This window comes from Molossus molossus, unplaced genomic scaffold (genome assembly GCF_014108415.1).
Source record: "Molossus molossus isolate mMolMol1 unplaced genomic scaffold, mMolMol1.p scaffold_m16_p_8, whole genome shotgun sequence".
NCBI classification, from domain to species: domain Eukaryota; kingdom Metazoa; phylum Chordata; class Mammalia; order Chiroptera; family Molossidae; genus Molossus; species Molossus molossus.
The window spans coordinates 96,972,721-96,999,982 of NW_023425402.1; the positions used below are offsets into that span (position 1 = coordinate 96,972,721).

The 27,262-nt window shown below is 44.6% G+C and overlaps 1 protein-coding gene across 1 annotated transcript in view; it reads left to right on the top strand.

Moving 5' to 3' along the window:
* The first annotated feature begins 267 nt into the window (after positions 1–267).
* SAMD5 (sterile alpha motif domain containing 5) overlaps positions 268–27,262 on the top strand; it is a 46,965-nt gene continuing 19,970 nt past the window's right edge. Inside the window, exon 1 of the mRNA XM_036249340.1 lies at positions 268–891. Coding sequence (XP_036105233.1) covers positions 433–891 — 459 coding nt within the window. The 5' untranslated portion in view covers positions 268–432. The remainder of the gene's footprint in view (positions 892–27,262) is intronic.

Sequence of the window (27,262 nt, forward strand, 5' to 3'; positions counted from 1 at the left end):
CCGCGCAGCCCCGGGACGGCCCGCGCTGGGGCAACTCCGGGGCGGCACCGCGTGCCGCTGACCCGCGCGGGCGCGAGGGGTGTGCCGCGGCCCCGCCCGCCTCCGCCCACTCCCGCGTCCGCGGCGTCCGCCGCGCGCTCCTCCCCGCGGCGGCGGTGGCGGCGGCCGCGCTTCCAGGGGCGGCGCGGAGCGGCTCGCCCAACCCCAGAGCCTGGGAGCTGCCGGCTGCGTGGGGAATCCACTTTGCCGCTCCGCCGTCCTCGGGATTCCGCTGATGGCGCCCCGAATCCGGCCCTAGCCTTCTTTTCCAAGGAAAACTTTCCTGCCGTTCCCCTCTCCCCGCAGAGGAGAGGATTAAAAGTTCCAAGAACTGGTGCCGCCCGTGCCTCGCGGGCGCTGGGACGCGTTTGCCGGCGGGGCCCCAGTCGCACCATGTGCACCAACATAGTTTACGAGTGGCTGAAAGCGCTGCAGCTCCCGCAGTACGCGGAGTCCTTCGTGGACAACGGCTACGATGACCTGGAGGTGTGCAAGCAGATCGGGGACCCGGACCTGGACGCCATCGGGGTGCTGGCGCCCGCGCACCGCCGCCGCATCCTGGAGGCCGTGCGCCGGCTGCGGGAGCAGGACGCCGCCGCCGCCGGCCTCTACTTCACGCTGGAGCCGCAGCCCGCGCCGCCCGCGCCGCCCGCCGCGGCCCTCCCCACCGGCCGCCGGGGGGAGCCGTGCGGCGGCCCGGCCCAGGGCACCCGCGGGGACCCCCGCGGCCACACGGCCGTCCCCCGCGGCAGGGAGCTGGTGAGCTACCCCAAGCTGAAGCTGAAGATCATGATCAGGGACAAGCTGGTCCGCGACAGCATCCACCTGAGCAAGCCCCCGTACTCCCGCAAGGTAAGAAGGCGCGCCCGGGGGGCGCTGGGCGCTCGGCGGGGCGGGAGGGGACGCGGCCCGGCCGCTTCGGCCAAGGCTTGCTAGCCCCTTTCAGGTGACATGGGAAGACAAGAATGCTTTGTTATTTGGGCTTCTCTTCTATGTTCTGTCTGTACTCGATCTTTATTCCTTCCTCCCTGGTGTCACTAGCGGTTGGGAAGACAAGGTCTTGGACCCAGGAGTTCACCTGTCAGGAACTGGACTCGCGGTGCTTCTGCAGAAACAGGGCAGTTTCTGATATCCTCTCCTACAGTTTGGGTCTGAAGGGTACCAGAAGGATGGTTAATATCTGCATTGTTTCCAACCTTCCCCCGTTTTCCCTCACCTCTTTGGGAACCTCTCAAGGCAAACTGGCGAAGAGTGGTAAACCCCCCCTCTGTTCTCAGTCCCTTACTGTCAAATCCCAGCGCTGCTGCACATTTGGAAAGTGGACTAGGGACCCGGACATTCTGGTGGAAAAGTTAGCAGAACACATATCAGTCCACTTGGGATCCATTTCTTCGGCTTAAGCGCAGGGAGGTAATGGGTGCTGAAGACGGCTGGTAATGGGGCCACTGAGGGTGTGCTGCCCAGGGCTGTGCTCAGTCACCAGTCGGTGTAGCATTCATCCCGAAGAAATGAAGTAGGTACAACTGCGACTTGTAGAAAGTCCGAGTGGCCTTGCATTTGCGAGAGGAGGACACAGCACAAGGAAGTGATATTTTCAGGACCCAGTGAGGAAAATTCCCTGGCAGGGAGCCCCAGGGAAGGAGCCAGAAGTATTGGCAGCTGCTCTGTGAGGAAGGCTGCAATGTGAGCTTGAGCGCTGAATAGTTAAGGAACAGAAAGTCTTATCTCACGCACGAGTTCTGTCTCAGCAGAATCTGTTCCGGTTAGGTTTCTCCAGCCCTCCAGGTAGAGGGTCCTGACTTGAAAGGGAGGAGAGGAACAGCACAGGTGATCCCCAGCCTGCCGGGCTCACGCAGGATGTGGGCACCTGAGCTGGGAAGTCAAGGCATAGGGAAGCTGTGGGGGAAACGAGGCTGAAGATGCTGCTGCTGGAGGGGTCTTACACAGCACCCTACAAGGGAACTGTCGGAATCCAAATGTGTGCTGGTCTCGGATTCGCAGGCTGCGCTGTGGTCTCGAGTAAAGGTTATAACGTCTGGAAGTTCACGCAAAAACTTCGTAAACAGTAGATAACAGTGTCTAGGGTGTTCTCAAAGGAAGACTTTAATATTATCCATGTAATTTTGCAAGACAGATAGGCAATTCAGACAATTTGCTTGTGTACAAAGGTGTTTTATAAAATCTATATGAAGAAGACAGGTTTGGAGAACATTTTGCCTCAAATTAAACACATGTTCCAGTTACCCACTCTGACTGTGTTACTTATGTGTGTCCAAAACAGGGGGATGGAGAGGAGCATAATTTTCCCAGACGTAGAGTTCGAGTTACGTTTATACGTGGATAGAGGGACTTGACCATCAGTGTCAAAAGGGTTCAGGGTCAGACTTTTGGGACTTATATCCCAGGAAGTGAGGTGGGCTTAGTGAGAGAATGTGAGTGCCTGGACACGTGGAAGTTCAAGTCCTGGCTAGAAAGGGAGGACGGGAACAGCGGTGTGATGGCTTGCTTAGTTGTCAGGAAGAGAGCTGTGTAACGGGGCTGAGAAGGCAGAGGAGGTGGGGTGGGGCTGGAGGTGGGAGTCCTGTACCCGAAGTGACACATTTGGGTTCTGATACTCAAAAAGACAAGCCTAGATATCGAACGTAAACATTGGAAAAGATTCCTCGGTAGAAGATTGATTCCAAGGACAAGAAATGTCTGGGCATAGGCTTTGGACTGCGGACTCCTGCCTAGATCAGTTCGAGATGTGGCCATGCATTTCAGTGAGTGCGATTTCCAGAAGAATATCTCACCTTGGGTTGTGATGCCGTTTATTTTCCATGTCAATGATTGATTCAGTCAACTTCTATCTAAATCCCATAACAATAATGTTTGATAATATAGACCCCCTTTCACTTCCTGTACATATTTAATGGGGACCAAAAAAGTAGAGATGACAAATTTTATTGTAAAAAAAATTCTGTTACTGCATGTTTACATTTTTGTTCCAAGAAAAACAGACACTGACATTAAAACTAAAATATGATTGATGTACCCCAAACAAGCATACACGTGTGTAGCACCAGATCATATTGGTCATTCCAAATTTGCTTATATGTGCACTGTCTCTTAAGTTTTGCATTTAAAGTTATTTCAGAATGTGTTTTCTGTTGCAGCTATGTCTTTGCAAACAGTGCTAGAACCTTTTCTTTAAAATGCAATGTTATATATATAATTTCTCCAGACTCCTTGGCTCTGTGGTGATTAGAATGTGTAGTGATTGTTCTGCACACTGGGATTCTGCTGGCTGGAGCAGGCCGCACCTTGCCTTTATTCTCTTTATGGGCAGTTGCATCATTGATCCCTGTGATTTTTCTTACTTTGATGAGAACATCTGATGACCTGAAAGTGAATTAAATGAAGGGTGATCAAGGCAGAATAATGAATCTAGAGAAATTTTCCCAAGAATCACCTGGGAGGACTGTAGGATTTGGAACTTGCTGCGGTAACATTTAATGTTTCTGGGTGCTTTGCTACAGTGGTATGTTCATTAAATCTTATCGTCAATTGCTACTCCTTCCTCTGGGGTGAGTTAAAATGTAAGTTAAAAGTAAGATTCTCTTTGCTGTACAAAAGAAGTCTGTAGCTTTGGAAAACCAGGGGCTTGGAAAGAACACCTGGATGCCAGTCCCTCCCTGCCTTGTATTTGGCTTCTCTGATTGCTGTGATTTCTTCCTTAGTGAGACGAGGATAAGGTGTTTTCACAGGGGAGGGGTTAGATGAAGCTTTCCCTATAACACTGAATTACTTTACCCAGCTTCTCTCTGCCAAAGCCTTCTGCCAGGCTCCAGGTTACTGTGGTTGGCAGGATGCAGAAGCCTTGCCCTCAAGGAACTTGGGGTCTAGCAGGAAAGACATAAAGTGATGAACAATAAAGATACATGTGATAATGCTCTGATGAGGAGCACGTGCTACCACAGACAGGTGCATCGAGCCTAGTTTGCAGGAAGGTGGGGGTCAAGGGAAGGCTTTCCAGAACTGGTATTTAATCTGAGAACTGAAGGTGGTCGGGTTTAGCCTGAAGAAGAGGAGTGTCCTAGGGGATGGTGTTCTAGGCAGAGGGAACAGTGTGTGCAAAGGCCAGAAAGGGGGGAAGTTTGGCACGCAACAGGAATGTAAAGAACATTAGCCTGGTTGGAGCACAGAATGCTGGGAGGAAGTGGCAAGAGGTGGAGAGACAGACGGTGGCTGGTACTGATGGCCTTAAGTCATATTTAGGAGTTTGGAGTGCATCTCAGGAGGGGCGCTATTGGTGGATCCTGGCCAGAAGCAGGGTGAAGAATTAGGAGTCCCCGCAGTGTCAAGAGCAGTTTGAGGGTGGCCTGGACTACGTAGTGACAGGGGGAGAAGAACAGTGGAGGTGATTGAGTGTCAGAGTGGACAGAACTCGATGACAGAGGTCAGAGGGGAGACAGGTGGGGATGACACGCAGATTTCTGGTTGAGGACTGCATTGCCATTCCTGGAGTTGGGGAGTAGGAGAAAGAGATTGCTCTCAGTGTTCAATATATTCTGTGTACCTGTGGAGTGTAGGAGTATAGTTGTCTAACTGGCAGTTGAAAATTGGCAGTGGAGCAGAGGAGAGATTCTAGGGCAGAAGATCTAGATTTGGGAGTCACCAGCACATTGTAGCCATGAAAATGAATGAGCTGTTGAGGGAGAAGAGAGAAGGGAGCAGGACAGACACTGGAGAGCTCCAGGATTTAGGAGATGAGCAGAGGAAGAACCGAGGGAGGAGAAAAGGGTGAGTGGAGAGGTAGGGTAGAGGTAGATAGCAAATGGTGTTTGCAAGCCCACGTAGAGAGGCTGCAAGGAGGAGGGACTGGTCAGGAGGGCGCCTAGTGGTCAAGTAGGACGAGAGCTAAAGTACATCCACAGGAAGTAGCAACCGTGCTACTGGGGACCTCTGGACTAGCAGGTTTAGGTGATGGGAACAATGAGAGCAAGTAGGAACAGGGAACACAGACAACCTTTTTTTGGTGCTTCTAAGACTTTTTTTCACAGCAAATTGAGAGGCAGGTACAGAGACTTTCTATATACCCCCTGGCCCCACACATACATAGTCTCCCCCATTATCAGCATCCCCAGTTAGAGTTGTACATTTATAACAGTGGATCAACCTGAACACAGAAAAGTCAATGTTCATGCTGCCTGTCACTACCAGAACCATTAAGTAGAGACAAGGATCGAATCTTTATGGACACTTTATTCAGATGGCCGGCGATTAGAGAAGACAGTGGGTTATGTACCTTAAAAAGACCATCTTACATCTCGTCTCAAGCCGATCCCCTTTGTAAGGAGAAGAAAAGTATAGGTAAAGGGTTTGGAATTCAGGAGAAAGTAGTTAAGGGGTTTGGAATTTAGACAAAACAGTTAATCAGATAAAAACTGCAGTTCAGTGATTTTCCGAGCATCCCTTCTTTGCTGCTCAGTGATTCTTTTATCTGCGTCCTGGGTGGAGGACGTTCTGTCCCTGGAGCACCGAGGCTCGGTACCTTCTTGGTGGCCTGCAGTCCTCCTGGGGCACAAAGAGCGAATTGCTGGTAGATCTCCTGAAGTCAGGGCAGTTCCAGCCATACATTCCGGTCCCTGGAACAGTAGCTTTCTACATACATTGATTACCAAGCCTATTCACTGCATAACTGAAGCTAACATTTTTTGACTTCTTGAGTTCCCCATCAAATGTACATTAGTGGATTATCATCATCTATAAAGTCCATAGCTCGCATTTGGGGTCACGCGGGGTTGTGCATTCTGTGGATTTGGAAACATGTATAATGACATGTATCTATCATTATGGTATTACACAGAGTATTTTCATTGCTCTAAAAATACTCTTCGCTTTGCCCATTCATCCCTCCCCCTCCCCCACCCTCGTGGTAGTTTTACTTTTTCCAGGATGTCAGATAGCTGGAATCATACAGTATGCAGCCTTTTCAGATCGGCTCCTTGACTTAGTAATATGACTTCAGTTTCCTCCATGTCTTCCCAGGGCTTGATCGTTCATTTCTTTTTTATTTTAATTTGTTCGATCACAGTTGAGTAGCTCCTTTCTTTTTAGCACTGAGTAATGTTCCATTTCCTGTATGCATCAGACAACTTTTTAACAAAATTGGACAGGGAAGATAGAACTGAGGCTACAGCTACAAGCAGAAGGAGACTAGGTCAAGGGAAGAGGTCTGTGGATTTGTGTTTTGGATTTTTTAAGGATCAGAGAAACTGGAGCATGTCTCCGTGTTGATGGTGGGCATCTGGACAAAGGGAGCCGGTGAGGAGACGGGAGTAAAGACACAACCCAAAGGTCAAGGTCCTGGAGGAGGTGGGAGGGGTTGTGCCCAGAGCACTGAGGGGAAGGTGTTTCACTCCCAGCGGAGAGGAGCCTCTGCCCGTGGTTGGGGGGAGGGGAAGCGGGGTGGGGGAGCAGACTGAGAACTCTGTGCAGGTGATGCTGAAGAGACCTCATTTCACTCCCTGACATTCTCACACCAGTCGGAGGCAGGTAGGATGGAAGGATTAGAGCTTTATGGGTTAGAAGGTTGTGCTAATATAAAACTTTAGGTAGTATGATCCGGTGTTTATAGCTATGCCTAAATATGAACATGACACAATAGTGTTGACAGGGCATGAGGACTACACATACGTAAAGGTGCCCCCACCATTCATATCTTTGTGCTGCAGGTCATAGGCTCTGCAGGTGTTTTCCTGAGTCCTGTAAGCTGTGGCCATACTTGTGAATAGGTAGGTGGGAATAGTGTGGGGGGTGGGCAAGGCGTTCTGTTTTCTAGCAGACTTGGAAAATCGGAAGGCAGGCTCTAGGGTGGATAGTGGATGGGGGTTCGACTTCTGGACGTTTTCACCTGAAAGATAGCTCCTTGCCAAACACCGCCAGTGAAACCTGCTTGAGTTCGTATGACTTGATTTAATACTGCTCTAGCTTAATACCCACTTCATGCACATCCCTGGGTACGTTTAAGTAACAAGGTTCTCATGGTAATGGGGCTGTTATCGAAGTTTTGGAGAGGCCTGGGATGGAGGAATTTGGAGAGATGAGGCATGAGGGCTGTGCCTGAGGCCAAGGAGGAGGGTGTAGAGGAAGCACTTAGAGGGAAAGAGAACATGGAAAGGTACGCTGCGTCCTCTGGAGTTAGTTCTGTCTTGAGTCCTGGCAGAAACTGAAATGACAATAAGTATTCCTCCCTCCTAAGAATTCCTGACTTCGTGAAGTTCTCGGGGCAGACTAGAGGCTGGCAAGGTTCAGTTTCCCCAACTCAGATCCATGTCCTCAGGTACCTTCAGGCTGGGCAGGTGAAGTCCTCCCCGGTGATCTGTTTTCAGTCCCCGTTGGAACCCTGTGGAAAGAGGGCAGGGGTGGGGGCGAGAGCCGGGTGGTCTGCTGTCTGCGGAGTCTCCATACGTGTGACCCTCAGCCAGCCGGCTCTTCATCCGTCTGCCCATTTATCTTTCTGTTCAACAAATATGGAGACTGTGCCATGCGTCCGGGTTGGTTCGCACCCTCGAGAGTCCCCTGGCTGGAATCTGAGTCTGGCCCCTGTGCACAGAGGGCAAGGAGAGACAAAAGAAAGAGGCAGACCACTCAGATTGGTAGGTGGCAGGGTTGAATAAGGAAGGGACCTTACATGCAGGCTTCTCTGGGGTGGACACCTGCCTGCCAGAACCGTAGCGTTCACATAGAAGCCTACACAGGCTTCAGTCACGTGCAGTCCAGATGGTCCAAGAACACATCACTCTCATGGCAGCGTCCTGAAGTGGCCCCCAGTGAGGGAACAGTGGATGGAACACACATTCTAAGGACAGGGGACGGGTCCAACTCTTGGGTCAGCTGGCAGTCATGTCCTCTTGATGACGTCCTCCCAAAGCCAGGCGCTAGGATGGCAGCAGTGGACCAGACAGACATGGCCCCTGCCCGCAGGTTAATGGATGTGTATGTGGAGGGCCTACCCAACCGTATCTGACTGGTAGTGGTTGTACCATATAAAAGTTTAATATTTCTACAAATGCCAAGGGTTGGCAAATTTTGCAATTATGTTTCTTTCAAATGTTAATAAACTATCAACTTTGGTCAAACCTAGAGTATCAGTGATGAAATTTAAAATTATAGTATGTGTATTCACGAAGTATTCTCGGAGGAGAACTGGCAAGTAAAATGCTAAATGGCATCATGACTCTTGCAGGTCATTTAAAAAGAAGACCCCTGGGCAGGGCCCGACCAGGCTGAGGCACGCGCGGCCCCAGGGTACAAATGCCAGGGCCAGCTCATCTGAGGGCGGTGCAGGTCTAGGCCCCGCTGTGAGATATCAGGTATCGGTGGGCATTGTAGGCAGCCCTCAAGTCATACACCCAGCAGTCGCCTACTCCTGTGTCACTTTGCACCTGGCCTGTGTGTGAGCCAAGGTGGTGCCGGCTCCCAAACAAGACGACGTGGATTCTAAGTCATGGCAGCCGCGCAGCCGTGCGGTCAGGAGACACCTGAGCATCCATGTGACTTTGCCCTGTGGACACTTGCTTAGGGGTTACGAGCACAGGTGAGAACCAGGCTGCAGAGCTCAGGTCCCAGCTGTGCTCTCTGCCAGGCTACCTTTGGCTCTGCTGTAAAAAGCAGACATCACCAGAGACCACTTCCTACGGTTCTTACGGCGGTTAGATGAGCTGGTTCTCGTGAACTTCCGAGGCCAAGATCTGTATGTTTCCCAGGGCTGTCACAGCAGGACTTCAAACTGGGTATAGAGAGCAATGAGATGGGTTCGCTCACAGTTCTGGAGGCTAGAGGCCCAAAATCAAGGTGTCGCGGGTCTTGTTCCAGCATCCTAAGAACCTGCACTGTGATTTGCCTGCAGGGGCCACCAAAGGCTCAAACACATCTCTGCGGGCCACTGCCACATCCAGCCCATTCGACCTGCTGGGTCATGTGTCCTGGAGGCAGAGCCTTTTCTTGTTCTGGGCCCAGCCCCAAACCAGCAGCTTTTCGGGTCTCAGTCAAGGCCCTGGAGCAGCACATCTAAGTGAGGAATATGTTGCCTCCCAAATCCAAAGCAGCCCATTAGGCCTGGTGCCTCTTTTGTGGTTGTAGGAAGAGCCAGATGCAAAAATTATCCTCAGTCTAGAACAGAGATTTCCATATGCACCACGGACCCCTGCAAATTTCACTGAGGTAGGAGGCCCCCGAATTTTTGATGAGTTTTCCACCTTCCTGCATGTAATTAGATGTCTTACCAATACGTTTAGAGTAGTTGCTACTTCTTGCTCACTAGGTCCAAGCAGCATAATGTCATCAGTGTAATGGACCAGTGTGATATCTTGTGGAAGGGAAAGGGGATCAAGACCCCTGCGAACTAAGTGATGACATCAAGCTGTCCTTGGTATGTGGATATGTCCTTGAGGTAGGACAGTGAAGCTGAAAGCGAATTGTTTCTGTGGCTATGAACAGGCATCGAGGAAAAACCACCTGGCAGACAGCTCTCTGTGTCCTGGCGAGGTTCCCCTCTGTTGGCTCCTGTGCCCCTGTACTGACTGTGCTTGGACACTTTGGCCTCTGGCCATGTGTCATCTGTATACAGGGGGGCTGCCTGTCCCAGGTCTCATTTCTGATAATGGGGGTATTTGGCAATTAGTCAGTGGTAGGATTTTAGTACAAATGACTTGCTGTGTGCCTGAGGACACAATAACGAAATGATTTTTAAATATCTTTTTGTTAATCCTCACCAGAGGATATTTTTTCTATTGCTTTTTTAGAGAGAATGGTAGGTGGGGGTGGGGCAGGGGAGAGAGAGAGAGAAACATTGATTGGTTGCCTCCTGCATGACCCCAGCCAGGGCCAGGATCAAACCTGCAACCCAGGTACGTGCCCTTGACTGAGAGTCAAACGTCCGACCCTTTGATGCGCGGGCCAACACTCTATCCATTGAGCAACATCAGCCAGGGATGAATATATAAATATTTCAGCTCTTGCCAAGTGACTTGGTTGGTTGGAGTGTCGTCCCGTACACCAAAAATGTTGCAGGTTCAATTCCTGCTCAGGGCACGTACCTAGATTGCGGGTTCCATCCCTGGTTGCGGCGTGTACCAGATCAAGCAGTCGGTGTTTCTCTCACATTGAGGTTTTTCTCTCTCTCAAAATTAATAAAAACATACCCTTGAGTAAAGATTAAATTTAAAAAGATATATAAATATTTTAGAATTTAGATATTCAAAATTAGGTTGTATTTTTCAAAACAGTCACTGGGTCAATGACAGTGTTGCAGCTACTCAAAACATTTCTGGAACTCTGGCACCTGCTGAACACTCCAGGTTAGAGCATCTTCCTGGTGGTAAGCCTCCCCTCTTCTAAGGCGGATCTGGTGTGGGGTACACAGCCAAAGTAATTTGGAATCCAATCAGACAATTAAGAGTAATAACATTTGCCGGCTGCTGTGGCTCAGTGGATTGAGCATCATCCCATGGACTGAGAGGTCCTGGTTCAATTCCCAGATGGGGCACATGCCTGGGTTGCGGGCTCGATCCCCAGTGGGGGGCGTGCAGGAGGCAGTCAATTGATGTTTCTCTCTCACATCGATGTTTCTCTCTCTGTCTCCCTTCCTCTCTTCAAAAAACATCAATAAAAACATATTTTAACAAAAGAGTAATAACATTCAATAAAATGTGAAATGGAAAACAGAATCTGACAACAAAATTAGTATTTTTCTTCTTGGTATGACACTTACACTGGTTTTAGATTTTATGATATTTGTAATCCTTTTCCTATGTGTGAACCCTTAAACATATGCTCTTGGTTTGTATCCATGTTGCAAAAACGGAAATTCCTTGACAGGGTTTTTCAAAAACACAAAAGGCAATTCCCTGTGTGTTTGCCAAGAGCCAGACACTAGTCATGGACTCTCCGAATAGATAATTATTTAAAGGTGCCTGTGGCCCTAAAGGAGAAAAATTAGATCAATTGTGCCCCGATATTAGTAAGCTGCAGCCCTTGATGGGTTCACCTGGATTTGGGGAGTCTCGTGGTGCCCTTGCGGCTGATCATTGGCTTGTCCTGCTCTCAGAAAGCGCTGCTCCCTCCACTGCGGTCACAGGTCTTCCTGAGGTCATAGCTGTGCTCATTCTTCTCCCTCACGTTGGAGAGAAAAAGTTGCTAAAAACAGACGTAGCGGCATTAAGGATGCCCGCATGAACCTTGTCGGCTCTTAGGTTGTTGTCTAAGGCATATCATGAAAAATAAGGAAGAAATAAGTTTTGATAAAAATGCATTTTTGAAGAGGATGTAAATGCTCAGATTTTGGTTGACCAGAAGTACATTCTGAAATAAAATTTTTTGAAGTAAGGGACATGGACTCGACCAGGGCCGATCCTTGAAATAAACAGGGGCCACCCTAAGGTACTTGGAAGAACACTGCCGGTGGCGAGGGGACGCACCCCAGGACCACGACAGTCATCGCTCCTCGAGGCCAAGGCCCGTGCAGAGCTGGAAACGCCGAGTCCTTGCCCAGAACCAAGGCTTATTAGTGCTGCTGGCACTTGAGGTGAAAGGCTTTCTAACAGCTCTTTTTAAAGTGATTTGAAAAAAAATAATGCTATTTCAGATCAACCACTGATTTGGACTTGGGGAGGCCTGGGAGAAGGAAGGGAATCCTTGTTTTTAATCAATATAAAAACGATTAAGGGCAAATAACTGTGGATCATGCCAAGAGGCATTAAGGATACAATCTCTCTTCCATAGAGACTAAGTGACATCTAATAGTTTAAAGGGTTTTCATTACTGCTTCTAATGGAAATAAATGGTCTAATGAGTTCTAAAAACCTCACTGTTATGTTTCCATAAAGTTACAAATATAGAAAAATAAGACCTATTTCATTTGGAACATGTCAGAAAGGTAGAAAAATAATTGATATATATTCTTTGTTTACCAAAATCATAATGAACAGATTTTCCAAATTATAGGGTATTTTCCCTAGAACATACCATAACTTTATAATAAGACTAGAAGTGTATTGACTCTGTCTGACACCCAGAGTGTATCATTTTTTAAACATCTTACCTCCACTTGAGAAAATTACTTTAAGTAATAGTCAAGGAATAATACACAGTCATTATTTTCTTTAGTTTTTTTTATTTTTTTATTTTTTATTTTTATCCTCACCCGAGGACATTTTTCCATTTTTTGTTCAGGTAGAGTGGAAGGGAGAGAGAGGAAAGGAGAGAGAGAGAGAAACATCGACGTGAAGGGACACATCGAGTGGCTGCCACCCGCACAACCGACCAGGGCCGGGGACAAACTGCAACCGAGGTACATGCCCTTAGCGGGAACCAAACCCGGGTCTCTCAGGACCGCAGGCCTACGTTCTAACCGCTGAACCAAACCGGTCAGGGCTATTTTCTTTAGTTTTAAAGCAATTAATAATTAAAATAAAGAATACATTTCAATTTTAAAGTATTTAAATTTAGTAAAAATATTTCATCTATGGCCCCGGCCAGTGTGGTTCAGTGGGCTGGGTGACGCTCTGTGCACTAGAGGTCGCCGGTTCGATCCCCAGTCAGGGCACAGGCCCGGGTGCAGGAGGCAGCGACCGTGTTTCACCCTCACGCCGATGTTTCCTTCTCTCCCCCTTCCTCGCACTGCCTTGAATTTTCGACACAAATAAAAGCTCCAACCAAATGGTCACATAAAAATAACAACATTGAAGTAACTTGAGTTTGGTTTCTTTGTTTTGTCAGATCATGGTCCTATTATTATTTATTTCACATCTCATTAAATTTAGGACTATGTAGTACCGTGGGGGAGACACAACCATTTTACAGATTTGTTCCAGAAAAGGACTGTTGTCTCCAAGGCTGTGGGTTGATTCCACCTGTGGAACTGGGAGTTCTCGGCATTAATTCACATCTAGAAACTTAATGCTTGGGCAGGTAATAAAAAGATGTTAATTTGATGCAAATACTCATACCATCATCTAGTGACTGTGGCAACTAGAATTTAGGCCAGCAAAATATTGTTTTCAGGGAGGAATGTTTTATTACTGACGTTGTTTAGAGTTTCCTGTCAGCCATACTCATGATTTAAAGTTTTATTTTGATTTTTAGGACCCTTTTACAACTGGGGTGAACCCTCCCCTTTGTCCTGTCTTTGGAAGACTTAAAACATCTGATCACGTTAGTTTAAGAGAAGTTATTTCTTCTGTGGAGTGGTGCCGCTGTCTGTCTCCTAGTGTTGTAATGAATTAAGTGGAATAATGTTTATGAGGCTGCTTTGTAAATTCTCAAAGGACTTGATAGATTTAAGGTGTTCCTATTGAGTAAATAAATCATTATGTTTGCAGTAAAAATTTGAAAATATTTTGGGTTGAAAAGTAAACACACTGAGTTGGGAAAATTTGGAGAACAATGAAGCAGATCAATTAGGAATGTAAAGTCCTGTATTCCAGTGTCTAACACGACACTATATTTTTATAAAAGCGCTTATGTGTAAGAATATCTGTCATGTACATTTACACAAATCTGTTATTACACTGTATGTGGAGAAGGGAAGGCTATTCCTATGTCAGCAGGTATCATTTAAAAATGACTTTAATACTAAGACATCGTCTTAGCACCAAAATTAATTTAATTGTTTTATTGGGTCAAAACCTTACCTATGTTATTATTGATTATTATACTTTATATTTGAAAGTACTGTGTTTGAGAAATAGTATTTTATTGTTCTTTGAATTAGTCTTCTTAGAGTACTGGTTGAAATCATTCCACATTTGTGACTTTTTATATTTATATATATTTATATTTATGTTTACATCTGTTTGTGGTGCTTGCCTGTTATTTTCTATTGTTGTTAGACTTCTTTCAGTTGCTTAGCAAGAGTTCTTTACATGTTAAGTAACACCATCTTAATTGCGTAGAGGTTGCAGAGATTTTTTTTTCTGGGAATGTGGTTTACTTTGGAGTTTTATGGGATTTTGGAGGGGGGGGGGGTGTCCAAAACTTAACAACTCTTGCATATACCACTTTATCAATAATTTTACTTATTTTTTCCAAACTGAAGGAATATACAGGGTGCAGTCTCAGATAGAATTGAGTTTGAATTTCTTTTTGTCATTTACTCGGACAAGTTGTTTAATCTTGTTAAATCAGAGTTGCCTCATCTATAAAATGGGTTTAATGTTATCTGTGTCTTAAGGCCGTTGGGAGGGCCCAGTGAGGCAGCATATGTCAAGGGCTGCATGGGCTACCCGACCCAATGAGTCTCTCAAAACATCTTGCTAAACTTGTGATATTATATATAACCTAATAACTGTGAACTTATTCACAATAGGAAGACCTTATCTTAAATTGTTAGTTCATGTCCTTGCCATTCTGATGATACTCTTTTGCTCTCATTTCAAAAAGCTCTTTAAATAACAACGTATACAATTTTTTTTTTGCCTGGTATAACCATTGAAAATATTTTGCTGAATTTGTCATTTGGCTTTCATGGTTTTCTTTTTCTTTTCTTTTTTTAAGTAGAGAAATAAGTTCATCAACCTCTATTTTTGTGATTACATTTATCCTTATAAATCCTCTCTCGAGTCCAAAATCAGTTAATACTTACTTATATCTTCTAGTTTTTTGCTTGTTTCTACCTTTAACTTTCTAATCCATTTGAAATTTATTTTGGCACATGATAGAAGGTGATATACAGAATCTAATGATATACGGAATCTTACGTACAACATCATTTTATCACCTACTTTACAGGAATTGTAGCTCTTATTTTTGTGTTCTAGTCTTATTGCTTTGGCTGGAATTTTATATAGCAGTATTAAATAATAATGGTAATTACGCAGTCTTGTATTAATCCAAATTTGTTATTCTGCAACTGGCTTTCAGCTTAAGATATTCATGATGTTAAAAGAGCAGCTTTGTCTTCCTACTTATTTTTTTCAAGGCTCTTGGAACGATAGTGTTCAGAGAGGCATTTTTCTTTTTATTAAATATTTTTAAATTAACGTTTAGAGAGAGAAACATCAATGTGAGCACAACTTGGATCAGCTGCCTCCTGCACGCCCCACACCAGGATCTAACCTGTAACCCGGGCACGTGCCCTGACCGGGGATAAACTGGCCCCCTTTCCGTGCTCAGGGTAACGCCCAACCAGCGGAGCCACACTGTTTTCCTAATTTGTAAGGCATTTTTATTGGGAAGGGCTTTTTGATGCTACTAAATGTCTTTTTAGCCACTAAAATTAATTGAGAGTCTTTTTCTTATTGAGCCTAATGTTATGTGTTCCATTAAGAGATTTCCTAACAGTAAACTGTCCTTACGTAGCTGAGGTGACGTAAATAATAAAATGATGTCTTTCGAAGTGAGAGAAGGAATTGTGTCATCTTACTCCCAGGTCTTCATGACATTCATTCTTTTACAGCCCGCACCCTCTCTTTCGTGAATAGTGTCTGACATTGGCCTCCTGTGTGCTGGCCGCTTCGACCGTTTTCGGTGATAGTATATACATTGGGGCTGGCAACGTAGGTTCACAGTTGTGAGCACACAGAACAGAGTTCGTTCTTGTGTTGTTATTTGTCAGTGACTGTATTTTTATTGGCACTATTTGTCCTGTTATTATTATTAATGTTATGATTTCGTGTTCTTACTTAGGATTGTCCCTCAGGTAGTGCTGGCTGGTGGTGGACCTTCTCCGTCCACCTGTGTGTGACCGTGGGCTTCCTGTGGGTAGCGGTCTGGAGCTTGCACTCTGTCACGACAGGCGCAAGAGGCAGCGACCGTGGTGACATGTGGGGACTAGCACTGCACCCTTGTTGCTCGAAAGGCAGCCACAGAGTTGTGGGTGACAGTTTCGTGTTCTGGTTCGTGTAGACATTTTGTTTTTGAACCAGAGGGCAGAGACGCCTAAGGGGGTGAGGGGTTCGCTTGACTCACTGTTGCTTTTACTGGGTGCACAGCATCCTCCCACTCGTCCCCCCGCCCCCGCGCCCACTCCCTGACAACTCGTCTGCTCCTTTCCTGCCCAACCCCCCCGGGCCTTTCGGTGGAAAACGCAGACGGGGATGCTTGCCAGGTGCCGTGTTAGGTCCAAAACCCTAACAAAATGACTCGAAGTGGCATTCATCTTAATGCGAATGGTTGGCATTGCACAGAAGCAACAGCCCAATGTGTAACAAACGTAAAACTGAAAAACTCTGTTGAAATATAATTATAAATATAATTATAATCCTCGATTTCCATTTAAACATCTGCTGATAGGTGAAAAAGAATGATTGTTTTTATTTTTATTTAATTAATTAATTAATTTTTTTATCCTCACCCAAGGACATTTTTCCATTTTTTGTTCAGGTAGAGTGGGGGGGAGAGAGAGGAACAGAGAGAGAGAGAGAAACATCGATGTGAAAGGGACACATCGAGTGGCTGCCACCCACACAACCGACCAGGGCCGGGGACAAACTGCAACCGAGGTACATGCCCTTAGCGGGAACCGAACCCGGGTCTCTCAGGACCGCAGGCCGACGCTCTAACCGCTGAGCCAAACCGGCGAGGGCAGAATGATTGTTTTTAAAGGTCATCAAAGCAAGGATTAAAGTTGGAGTACAAGAATGGTGCCTTTCTGGAGAAAGTACCCATGGCAGGTGCTGAGTTCAGCTGAGTTTGCAGAAGTGGAGGCACCCAAAGCGCCCGAGCCAGCCATCAGTCATGCAGTAAAGATACAGCCACTTTAAAGTGACCATGCATCAACACCGTGGAGCACTGCTGCATTACGGAGCGCTCCTCTGGGAAACCTTTGATTGACAAAAGTCGTACTGTGTTAAGTAGCAGCAATATTTTCATAGCCAGGAAGTAATAAAGCCATCGTGAATCTTTATGAAGAGAAAATATTTTACATTAAAAAGCCACCGAGCAATTTGGGGACTGCTTCCTACAGGATCTGGTTAAGGTGAAAAGCAACTCTGCCTAAATGTGAGAGGAAAAAATTGTTAATTTGATAAGTTGTTAATTGCACCCAAGATCTGTGCTCTAGTCACTGTCGTTTATGAGACTTCTAAGAAAGGGTGGAGTTAGTTGCTATTTGGGATCACACAAACCCACTCTACCTCTGGCTTGTTTAGGCTTGTACAGCGGGAAAAAATTCAGGATGTGCATATTGTATCCATTATAGATTAGAGTTGAGCCAGAAGGTATGCAAAGTAATTACTCTTTTGAGATCTGCTTCATTACAGAGAGGTGATGGGGAGTTGGAGTTAGGTTGGTGACATTCACTTTGAGTTTTATTGCTGTGTCATTTTAAATCAGAGATTTTACTACCATTTCTTGGCATAGCCGCTTGGGCCAGTGTAATAATATGATCCCTTATGTTGATATACTTACCTTGAAAATGGTGTTGGATTGAATCTTCTGATTTTCTCATGATTGTTTATGAAAACACTGTGACAGTAACGTGCTTGAACTGCTGAGCCCCATTAGTCCTGTTCTGTGACAAGAAGTATGATATTTTTGTCACCCCAGCATTGCTGTTTTGACAGTCACATGCTAAAAAATACTCATTTTAAAAGTGATCTGTGGGGAGAGGTGGAGAGCGATTGTGATCTTTTGAAAGCAGGCAGATTGAAAAAGCAAGAGCTCCTAGAAGAGTGAGTTCAACCTTGATTCCCAAGACCTTTCACTGGGCTTTGATTTCATTCACTGTGATGATTAGACTTATTCTTTTTCTTATTTTTTTTATTTTAATTATTAATTAATTAATTAATTTTGTTACAGATGTTTCTCCTATTCCCCCCACTGATTCTCCCCCCCCCCGCCCTGTCCCCTGCTTTGTTGTCCATGTCCACTGTTCATGCGTACATGCATATAAGTTCTGTGGTTTATCTCTCCCCCATGACCCCCTCTTCTGGGGATTGTCAGTCTGTACCCTACTTCCATGTCTCTGGGATACCCCATTCCTCAAACTGTTATGTTCATTATATTCCACAAATAAGTGAGATCATATGATACTTGTCTTTCTCTGTTTGGCTTGTTTCACTTAGGATACTACTTTCCAGGTCCCTCCATGTTGTCTCAAAGGATAAGAGATCTTTCTTTCTTACAGCTGCGTAGTACTCCATTGTGTATATGTACCACAGCTTTTTTATCCATTTGTCTACTGATGGACATTTGGGCTGTTTCCAGATCTTAGCTATTGTAAATAGTGCTGCTATGAACATGGGGGTACATATATTCTTTCTGATTGGTGTTTCAGGCTTCTTAGGGTATATTCCTAGAAGTGGGATCACTGTGTCAAATGGCAGTTCAATTTTTAATTTTTTGAGGTAACACACTTCACAGAACTAGAACAAATACTTTAAAAGTTCATATGGAACCAAAAAAGACCTCAAATAGCCACAGCAATCTTGTAAAAGAAGATCAAAGTTGGAGGGGTCACATTACCAGATTTCAGGTTATATTACAAAGCCACTGTAATCAAAACAGCCTGGTACTGGCACAAGAACAGGCATATAGACCTGTGGAACAGAACAGAGAACCCAGAAATAGACCCAAGGCAATATGCTCAATTAATATTTGACAAAGGTGGCAAGAGCATACAGTGGAGTAAAGACAGCCTCTTTAATAAATGGTGTTGGGAAAATTGGACAGCTACATGCAAAAAAATGAAACTAGACCATCAACTTACACCATACACAAGAATAAACTCAAAATGGATAAAAGACTTAAATGTGACTCATGAATCCATAAAAATTCTAGAAGAAACTGTAGGCAACAAAATTTCAGACATCATATGCGGCAGAATTTTCACTGATACATCACTTAAGTAAGGCAACAGAAACAAAGGAGAAAATGAACACATGGGACTACATCAAACTCAAAAGCTTCTGCACAGCAAAAGATACAACCATCAAAATGGAAGGGTAACCCACTGTATGGGAGAGCATAATTGCCAATGATGTGTCAGGTAAGGGGTTAATTTCCAATATATAGAGAGTGCTCATACAACTCAACAAAAGGAAGACAAAGAACCCAATTAAAAAGTGGGCAGAGGAACTAAATAGACACCTCTCCAAACAGGACATACAAATGGCTAAGAGACATATGAAGAAATGCTCAACATCACTAATCATCAGAGAGATGCAAATTAAAACAATGAGGTATTACCTCACACTGTCAGAATGGCTGCCATCAAAAACTCATCAAACAACAAGTGTTGGCGAGGGTGTGGAGAAAAGGGGACTCTAGTACACTGCTGGTGGGAATGCAGCCACTATGGAAAATAATATGGTGTTACCTCAAAAAATTAAAAATTTAACTGCCATTTGACCCGGTCATCCCACTGCTGGGAATATACCCTAAGAAGCCTGAAATACCAATTAGACTTATTCTTAATAATTCAACCAAATATTACTTACTTGCTCTTCTCTTCCTGCTTGAACCCCTCCCTCACTCTCCCCATAGACTTTTGAAAGCTAAAATATTATTTTCCATTCTTTCCAGATTTACTTATTTTTCCTTAGCCTTGCATAAGTTAGGATGAGTTTCCTGCTGTTGCGGCCTCTTCAGATATAACGTCAATTGGTCTGTCTTTCATACGGTGAAAAATAGTTTTGGGGTAGGGAGTAAGTCCTAGAGATTTTAATGTTTTGTTTAAAAATTAATAGCATATAATTAGTGTAAATTTCAAAGAGGTTATATAGAATGCATCCATATTTTATATTTGAATTAAGACCAGGAGAATTCCATCATTCTTTCAGCATGTATTAATTACAAATATTGACCAAAATAAGGAGACTAGAAAGCCATGTGAAAATTAAATCACACTAGTTTGGCGACAAAAGCTCCTGTTACTCTTGAGCATCCACTGACGGAGTGATTAGCAATCATTAAACATGTATGCTCGCTACTGTGTTGCATACTGTGCAAGAAAGTATTGCTTCTCCTTGATTCAACTTTTTAAGAGTTTTTGCCATATTAATGTCTTTGCTAAATGAATACCTTGCTATTTCAGTTTCTAAGTTCTTAAGAACCAAGGCTTTGCTACGTGTAGACAAGGTGGGGAATAATAGGGGAACCACACATTTAATCAAATGAGCCTTTTCTTACTGAGAGTAGTTCTCGAAGTTAGTGTGAGTTGCAGTCTTAACCTCTGGCGTGGCTTTGGAATCCATAATGGCAAAGTGTTTGGGATCAGTGGAAAGCCATTGTGGTAGTGGGTAGTCCTAGTTCTAGTCCCAAATCCCAAATGATCAACTGGAAAAAGAAAAGAAAAGAAAACAAAAATGTACTCACCAAGTTATAAGGCTGATTTTCTTAGAAATGGGCATTTCTACAGAGAAATGACTCATGACTATCTTGATCGTGTGTGAAACTCCATTATTGTGAAAGCACAGTCTCCTGACAGACATTCCTTTTAAAGATAGTTCTTTTTTGCACATATGTATTTATTTGTTTGCTTAAAAAAATCTATTGAATTATTTGTAGTAAGTATCCCCTTTGCTTAGAGTCATGCATTTGAATGGTCTTTTTTTGCTATTACAATTAAGAATAAATCTTTGAAATGCAGCGAGTAGGAATGGTAGACTTAGAAAAAGAGGCTGTCTGTTGGACTTAGTTGTGCAAGGGGAGCCTGCCTGTTCTGAAGAATTTGTTGGCATTTTGTACGTTTCCAGTAAGACTGAGCCTGTGTTACATCTGTGAGCATCATGCATGTTTCAGTTGGAATATGTCTAGGACACCTTCCGATTATCTGAGTGTGAAAAAGACACACTTACTGAATATAAGGCTTAATTTTGTTGTAAGAGGGGAGTGTCAAAATAATGAGGCAGCTTTGGTTATACTGTAGTGTCCTATAGGATCAGTAATTTGTTTTACATAATATTAGACTCTAGAATTTTGACTTAGGGTGTAGAAAGCCGCAAGAAAATATTGCTCCCCCTTTAACCACGAGAAAAGAGATGGATAACCTGTAATATCATACCTTTTAAATTTTCGTTCCATCAGAGACCCAAGGTCTGAAGGTGGCCAGGTGATCTAAATTACAAGGAACGAGGGGACACGGCATTGCTTTGTCTCTGACAGGGCCCAAGCTGGAGGGTCAGTAGCCATCAAAGAAGATATAAAGAAAACAACTAAAACGTTTTTGAATCTTTAAAGGTTAGTATGGGCTCGCATAATTTCAAATTCCCAGGAACCCCAGACATAAAGAAGATCTGTATCTACTTCCACTCTTGACTGTAGATCCCCACCAGACACTCATGGGAAAGATTGGGAACGGGGCAGAAAACCAGAGCCCTCCTCAGGGGTGCAGGCATGCAGGTGATGATCAACAGATACCCTGGGCTCACAACCCAACAGTGTCCCAGCACTTCTGTCACAGGACACCAAACCCTTGGATCCAGGCAAAGATCGACAGTTGTTGGGATACAGATAGAAAATATCCCTCCCAGCTCTGCACTGAGGCTGGTAAATTCTATCTGAACCAAGGGCAGTGTGGAAACTTCTCTTGTGCTCAGGATTTGAAGTGATGTTCAATAGAGGTCTGCCATAGCTGAGGAAGATTGGGCTTGGAGCCGAGACCTACCACCAATACGCGGTAGGGATTGCCGTCATTCGTGGGTGGGAGAGGTGGGAATGCGAGGCCTGTCAGTGACAGCCTGCAGCCGGAGCCTCCGCATACGTTTGACCCCACCCTGAGACCTGCAGAGCACCAAGCCCAAACACATTGTAAACTTAGTCATTTTTAGGTTCAGATTTGATGAGTTCCTTATTTTTGTTTAGTTCTACAACATAGCATATTACTAATTAATATTATTAGTTACATTCAGCCAATATTTATTGAATATCAAGATCGAGGCCAGTGGTTATGTGGTGTAGGGTATGGCACAGGGTTGGGCTGGGTTTTTGAGGGATTTTCCTCTAGTGCTAAGGAATATAGAATTTATTCCACGGACTGGGACATGTCAGATATATTTGACCTGGAGAGTTACCTAAACCTGTTTATTTTACAAAGCTCCTTCAAACTTCTACCATTTTAAAATTCCTTTCTATTCTCTCCTTAGGAGGTCTTAATCTCTTTGTCCGCAGGTACCCCATTTATCGTGGGCCCTCCTACACTCTGTCTTCTGGACTCTGATTCAAAAACTTTGCTACATTTCTCTGACAGTAATCAATTAACTTTTCTATTTTTATTGGGCAGAAGCATATAACTCATGAACAAGGCATTCCTGAAAGAATTGATCATGGATTTAATTGCCGATGGCTTTAGGTTGCTAGAGCTGCCATAACACAATACCACCGTCTGGGTGGCTTAAGGACCAGGCTTTGTTTTCTCACCTTTCCGGGGCTGCCATCCCAGCGCAGGTCCTGGCAGGTCAGTGTCTTCTGGGGCTTCTCTCTTTGCTTTGCAGACGACGGTCTTCTCACTGTGTTCTCACGTGGTCACCCCCCAGTCTGGGTGTTGTCTGGGCTCTAATCTAACTTCCCTTCCTTATAAAGACATCTGTCATGTTTTTAGGGACCACTCAGATGTCCTTGTTTTTCCATAATTACCTCTTTAAACGCCCTGTCTTTAATACGGTCACATTCCAAGGCACTGGAGGGACACAGTTTAGCCCGTAACACTGACCTAAGGAGCCTTACTCATGCTATTCCACCTGACAAGAATCGTGTTGTTGGGGTTTAAGTCAATCCGATCACATATGGTTGGCAACGGAGCTTGAATTTAGGACTTAAGGTGGCTAGGTGCTCGGAAGCTGAGGAAACTGGATTGTTGCCCGGTGAAAGCGATCCCGGCTGAAGCTCAGTCTCCAGCAAATCCAAGAGCAGCCCATATCGCAGTGGTTTAAGTAAGATTGGAAACCAGGCCCATAAATCCATAGCATCCTTTATGACATTTACTAGAGAATAATGAACCATACAAGTGCCAGACAGGACAGTTAGTTAATGGGATCCCAGGCTCCCAAGTCACATGCTCCGGGCTCCATCCCTTTTGATCTCTCTGACTGCAGGCAGATGGCGTAATCTTTCTCTGACACTCCTTCCTTATCTGAAAGGGGAAGAAAATGTTTCCTACTTCATCAGATGGTTCTGAGGATTAAATGGGAAAAATGTATGTCAGGCACTCAGCATCGTCCTTGATATGTAGTAAGCACTCAGTATGTTAACTAATCAAATATGTATTCAGTGCGAGCTGTTATTAAGATGAAAACGATAGGTCTTTTCACAGGCCTGCTAGCAGAAGAACTGTCAGCAACAATTCGTCGGGCAGCCATGTTTATGCAAATTGAAGGAAAAGTTTGCAGTCATGTTTCAAATGTTTTAAAAATAGTATGTCTTGTTTTTGTAACCTTATCAAATGAAGTGGACCACTTACTCCTGTGTTATACTATTGTTGAAGAGTAACTTTTCTTGGCTTTATTTAAATGTAACTTAGGTGGATTTATCTTCTGGAATTGAACATTTGATTCTGTTAATAGTATCAACCCTAAATGTCTTACTTATGAGGTATGCACACAAATTAGTTATTTCTTTGTGGTGTTAAGATACACAGAAACATTGGACATCATTGTTGCTTCATCGTAGGTAACGTCATGGGAAGCCTTCCAGGGGTTTTGCGGTAGAACTCAGTGCTAAATACACTCATCAGGGATGATTTGATTGGACCTGTTGTACACTCTGCCTGCTTCATCTGCTCCTCAGAGCAAAAGCAGGCAGTGTATATTAACACTTTTCCTATCACTTATTTTGCTAGTACTATACTCATCTTAGAACATTTTTAAATAGCCAACAAAATAAGTTGGGAACTTACAAATACTTTGTAATGTAACGCTATTTTGAAAAAGATAATTCTTTCAGAGTTTTTCCAATTTATACAATGAAAATGGTAACAAAAAATATTTGTGATTTATATTGTGTGTTTAAAAGAATAACATTAGTAAAAAAGGGTTATTTGTTTTAGAGATAGGTTGAAAGGACCTTCACACCGGAAGGTGGCAGGTTCAATTCCCAGTCAGGGCACATTCCGGGTTGCAGGTGGGAGGCAACTAATGGATGTTTCTCTCTCTCGCTCTCTAAAAAAAAATCAGTAAAAATAAGTAAATAAAAATACCCTATACAGTTGAGATTCTTAAGCATCTTTTCTTATGGTGGTCTTTTCTTTAAAGGAGGTTAGTCTTGCCCAGCCGGTGTGGCTCAGTGGATTGAGCATCATCCCGTGGACTGAGAGGTCCCAGTTTGATTCCTGGTCAGGACACATGCCCGGGTTGTGGGCTCGATCCCTGGTGGTTGGCATGCAGGAGACAGCTGATCAATGTTTCCCTCTCACATCAATGTTTCTATCTCTCTCTCCTTTCCTCTCTCTCTCTGAAAAAAATCAATAAAAACATATTTAAAAAAATAAAGTGTATTCGTCTTTACCATATACAGGCAGGTATTTTTCTGGCATTTAGGTTTCTGCTTTAAAAAACGACAAATAGAACCATCAAACAAACATTAAGAGTTTTTGCCACAGGAAGGGAAATAGTTGTCTCTGTTTGAGATTTCTCTTTAGTCATAATTAGTATTAGGTTTTTAACTGCACACAGAGGTGACACGGGCAGGACCAGCAATGGTATGAACGCGCGCACACCTACGCTGTGCTTGCTGGTGTTCACCTCGGAGCGGGCTGGGCAGCGTGCAGGAGGCAGGTGCAGACAGCTCTTCCTAAGCGACAGGCGTGTCCGTTCTCATTTCCTTTCTGCAGAGAAGTACAGAGCGAAGCAGCCCGCACGCAGTGCCCTCTGGAGCCCTCCAACTCCTTCCTTTAGCTGGCATCCTGGAGACATGCCATCCAGCCTCAACCCGCCTCCTCAGCCACAACTGGCTTGAGGTTTTGTTTTTGTTTCGTTTTGTTTTTTACATCTTTGTGGTTACTGTTGAGGATTGTGTAATTGATTTAATAAGCAGAACAACCTGCGAGAGGCAAACCTTGCAGACAAAGGGTTTGTTGTAAATGCTAAGACTCACCAACCCAAAGGAAGATAGTGGGGGTGTAACGTGGCTTGGGCTGGAGCGAACGAATCAGTGAGAGGTGGGGGCAGGCCAGTGCTCCCCAAATACGGGGAGAAGAGTCATGTTCTGGGTTCTGAGCTCCGGGCGTTTTCCATAGTCAGTGTTCTTCGCGATTTCTGCTGTTTAATGTCTTGATCTGTTATTCTGAGAACTGCAAAATCATGGTACACTATCCAAGTTAACCTCTGTCTGAACTTGACCTGCTTTCCTTTATAATTAGCCTTATTTAAAATTGTAAACGACGGTCTTTGACAACAGCATTGTTAAGTAGTGTTCTGTTTATAAAACACATGCCTTCTTTCCTACCATAGATCCTTCCTGGCTTGAGAAGTCTGTGTAACAAAACCAAAAGGTATATTTCAGCTATCCCAGGACATTTAAACTTTCAAGGATTTAAAAATAATAGTTAAAACATTTTAGGGATTAAACAGGTTCTTTAGGCACTAAAATGCTCAATTCATTTTTGTCCTAATATTTTGAAAAAACGCTTTAATCTTGTTTATGTGAGTAAAGTCCAGTCCACATAGGAAATTACATTAAAGTCATAATAGTCTGTTATGATTATGTAACTTGTAGGACTGAGTTTGGCAAGGCATTTAAAGTATTCTGCCTGAAATTGCAGTATTTAATTATCATCTCATATTATTAGCACGATCATCGCTGTTCTAAGCCTGCCGGTTGCACACGATGTGCAGACAGGCCTGTGTTCCAGTTCTTAACCCCCAGGCCCCGCACCAGGAAGGCTGGACTGGATGGGATGTTCGCCGAAAGGACACTTGCCTCCGTTTGCGTCTCATTCGTTAATGTACACAAACGTATCAGCCAACGTTCATGTCAGAACTACAGTCGTTATTGTAATACAGACTGTATAGGTTGGCTTCCAATACAAGAATTTAGCCCAGGTCAGCAGAAGCATTCTGGAAGCGTTAATAGGATAAGTGGAATTTACAATAAGGGATATTAGGGAGTTTATTATCCTTTTGTAAATGGTATGCTACACATCCTTTATGGTGGGAGAATTTATAATAAATTCATAAATGTGTATGTGTACATACATTTCCCCCCGTGGAGAGCCAGTTATTAAATGTTTAGCAGCAGCCCATTGAGATCTGCTATTATAATAACTTCTGTGACTTTGGGTGGTAAAGGTTACCTGAAGTTCTTCTGGGCTGAGATCAGAAGAACAGTTCTATTTTACTTCCCATGGTACACGCACATGCGACGCAGCGTGGCCCAGGAGTGGCAGGCGCTGGGGAGGGGAGTCTGGCACCACCGCGACGGGCAAGGTCAGCGCTGTGACGGGCAAGGTCAGCACATTCAGACTTCAGACCCCAGTGTAGGGGCCCAAACGAATCCACTGAGCCCAAGCGTGGAGCCGTGTTTCATGAGGTATGAAGCTTTTACATTTGAGGAGGCCCTTTCTTAAGGAACAGAGTATACAATTAGGTAAAAGGCCTGAGAAAACCCAGGTAAGAAGCCCTGAGGGTTCACCTCCATGTAGACCTGCCTTTGATCAAACAAAGGGAACTTTTAAGAGCTCAAGCAAGTTCTCAGGCTGAGATTGGGAAGGTAGGCCATGGGATTCACTGGAACATCCGGGTGGCAGAAGACAGGCACTCCAGGTCTACGAGGAAGACCAGCCCTGTGTTGGAGAAACAGAGCCAAAGGGTATATGAGAGAGGGCGAGATAGATCGATTGATCGGTAGGTAGATAGAGATTGATTGATTGATTGATTGATTGATTGATTTTAAGAAGTTGGCTCACACCGTTGTAGGGGCTGGCGAGTCTGAAATCTGCAGGGCAGACTGGCGGGTTGGAGACCCAGGGAAGAGTGGATGTTGCAGTCTTGTGTTCCAAAGCAGTCTGGAGGCAGGATTCCTTCCTGATTCCTTCTTAGAGGGGCTTTAGTCCTTTGTCCTAAGGTCTTCCTTCAACAGTTTGGCTGAGGCCCACCCACGTTATACAGGGTAATCTCCTTTATGCACAGTCTACTGGTTTAAATGTTAATCACATCTAGAAGATGCCTCACAAGGACATCTAGACTGGGCACCATAGCCAAGCCAAGTAGACATATGAAATTAACCTCCACAGCCCCCAGGTCAGGTTCTTGGCCTGCACCAGAACACAAGGCCAGGAGGGCAGGTCACCTTCTGCCACAGTGCGGAG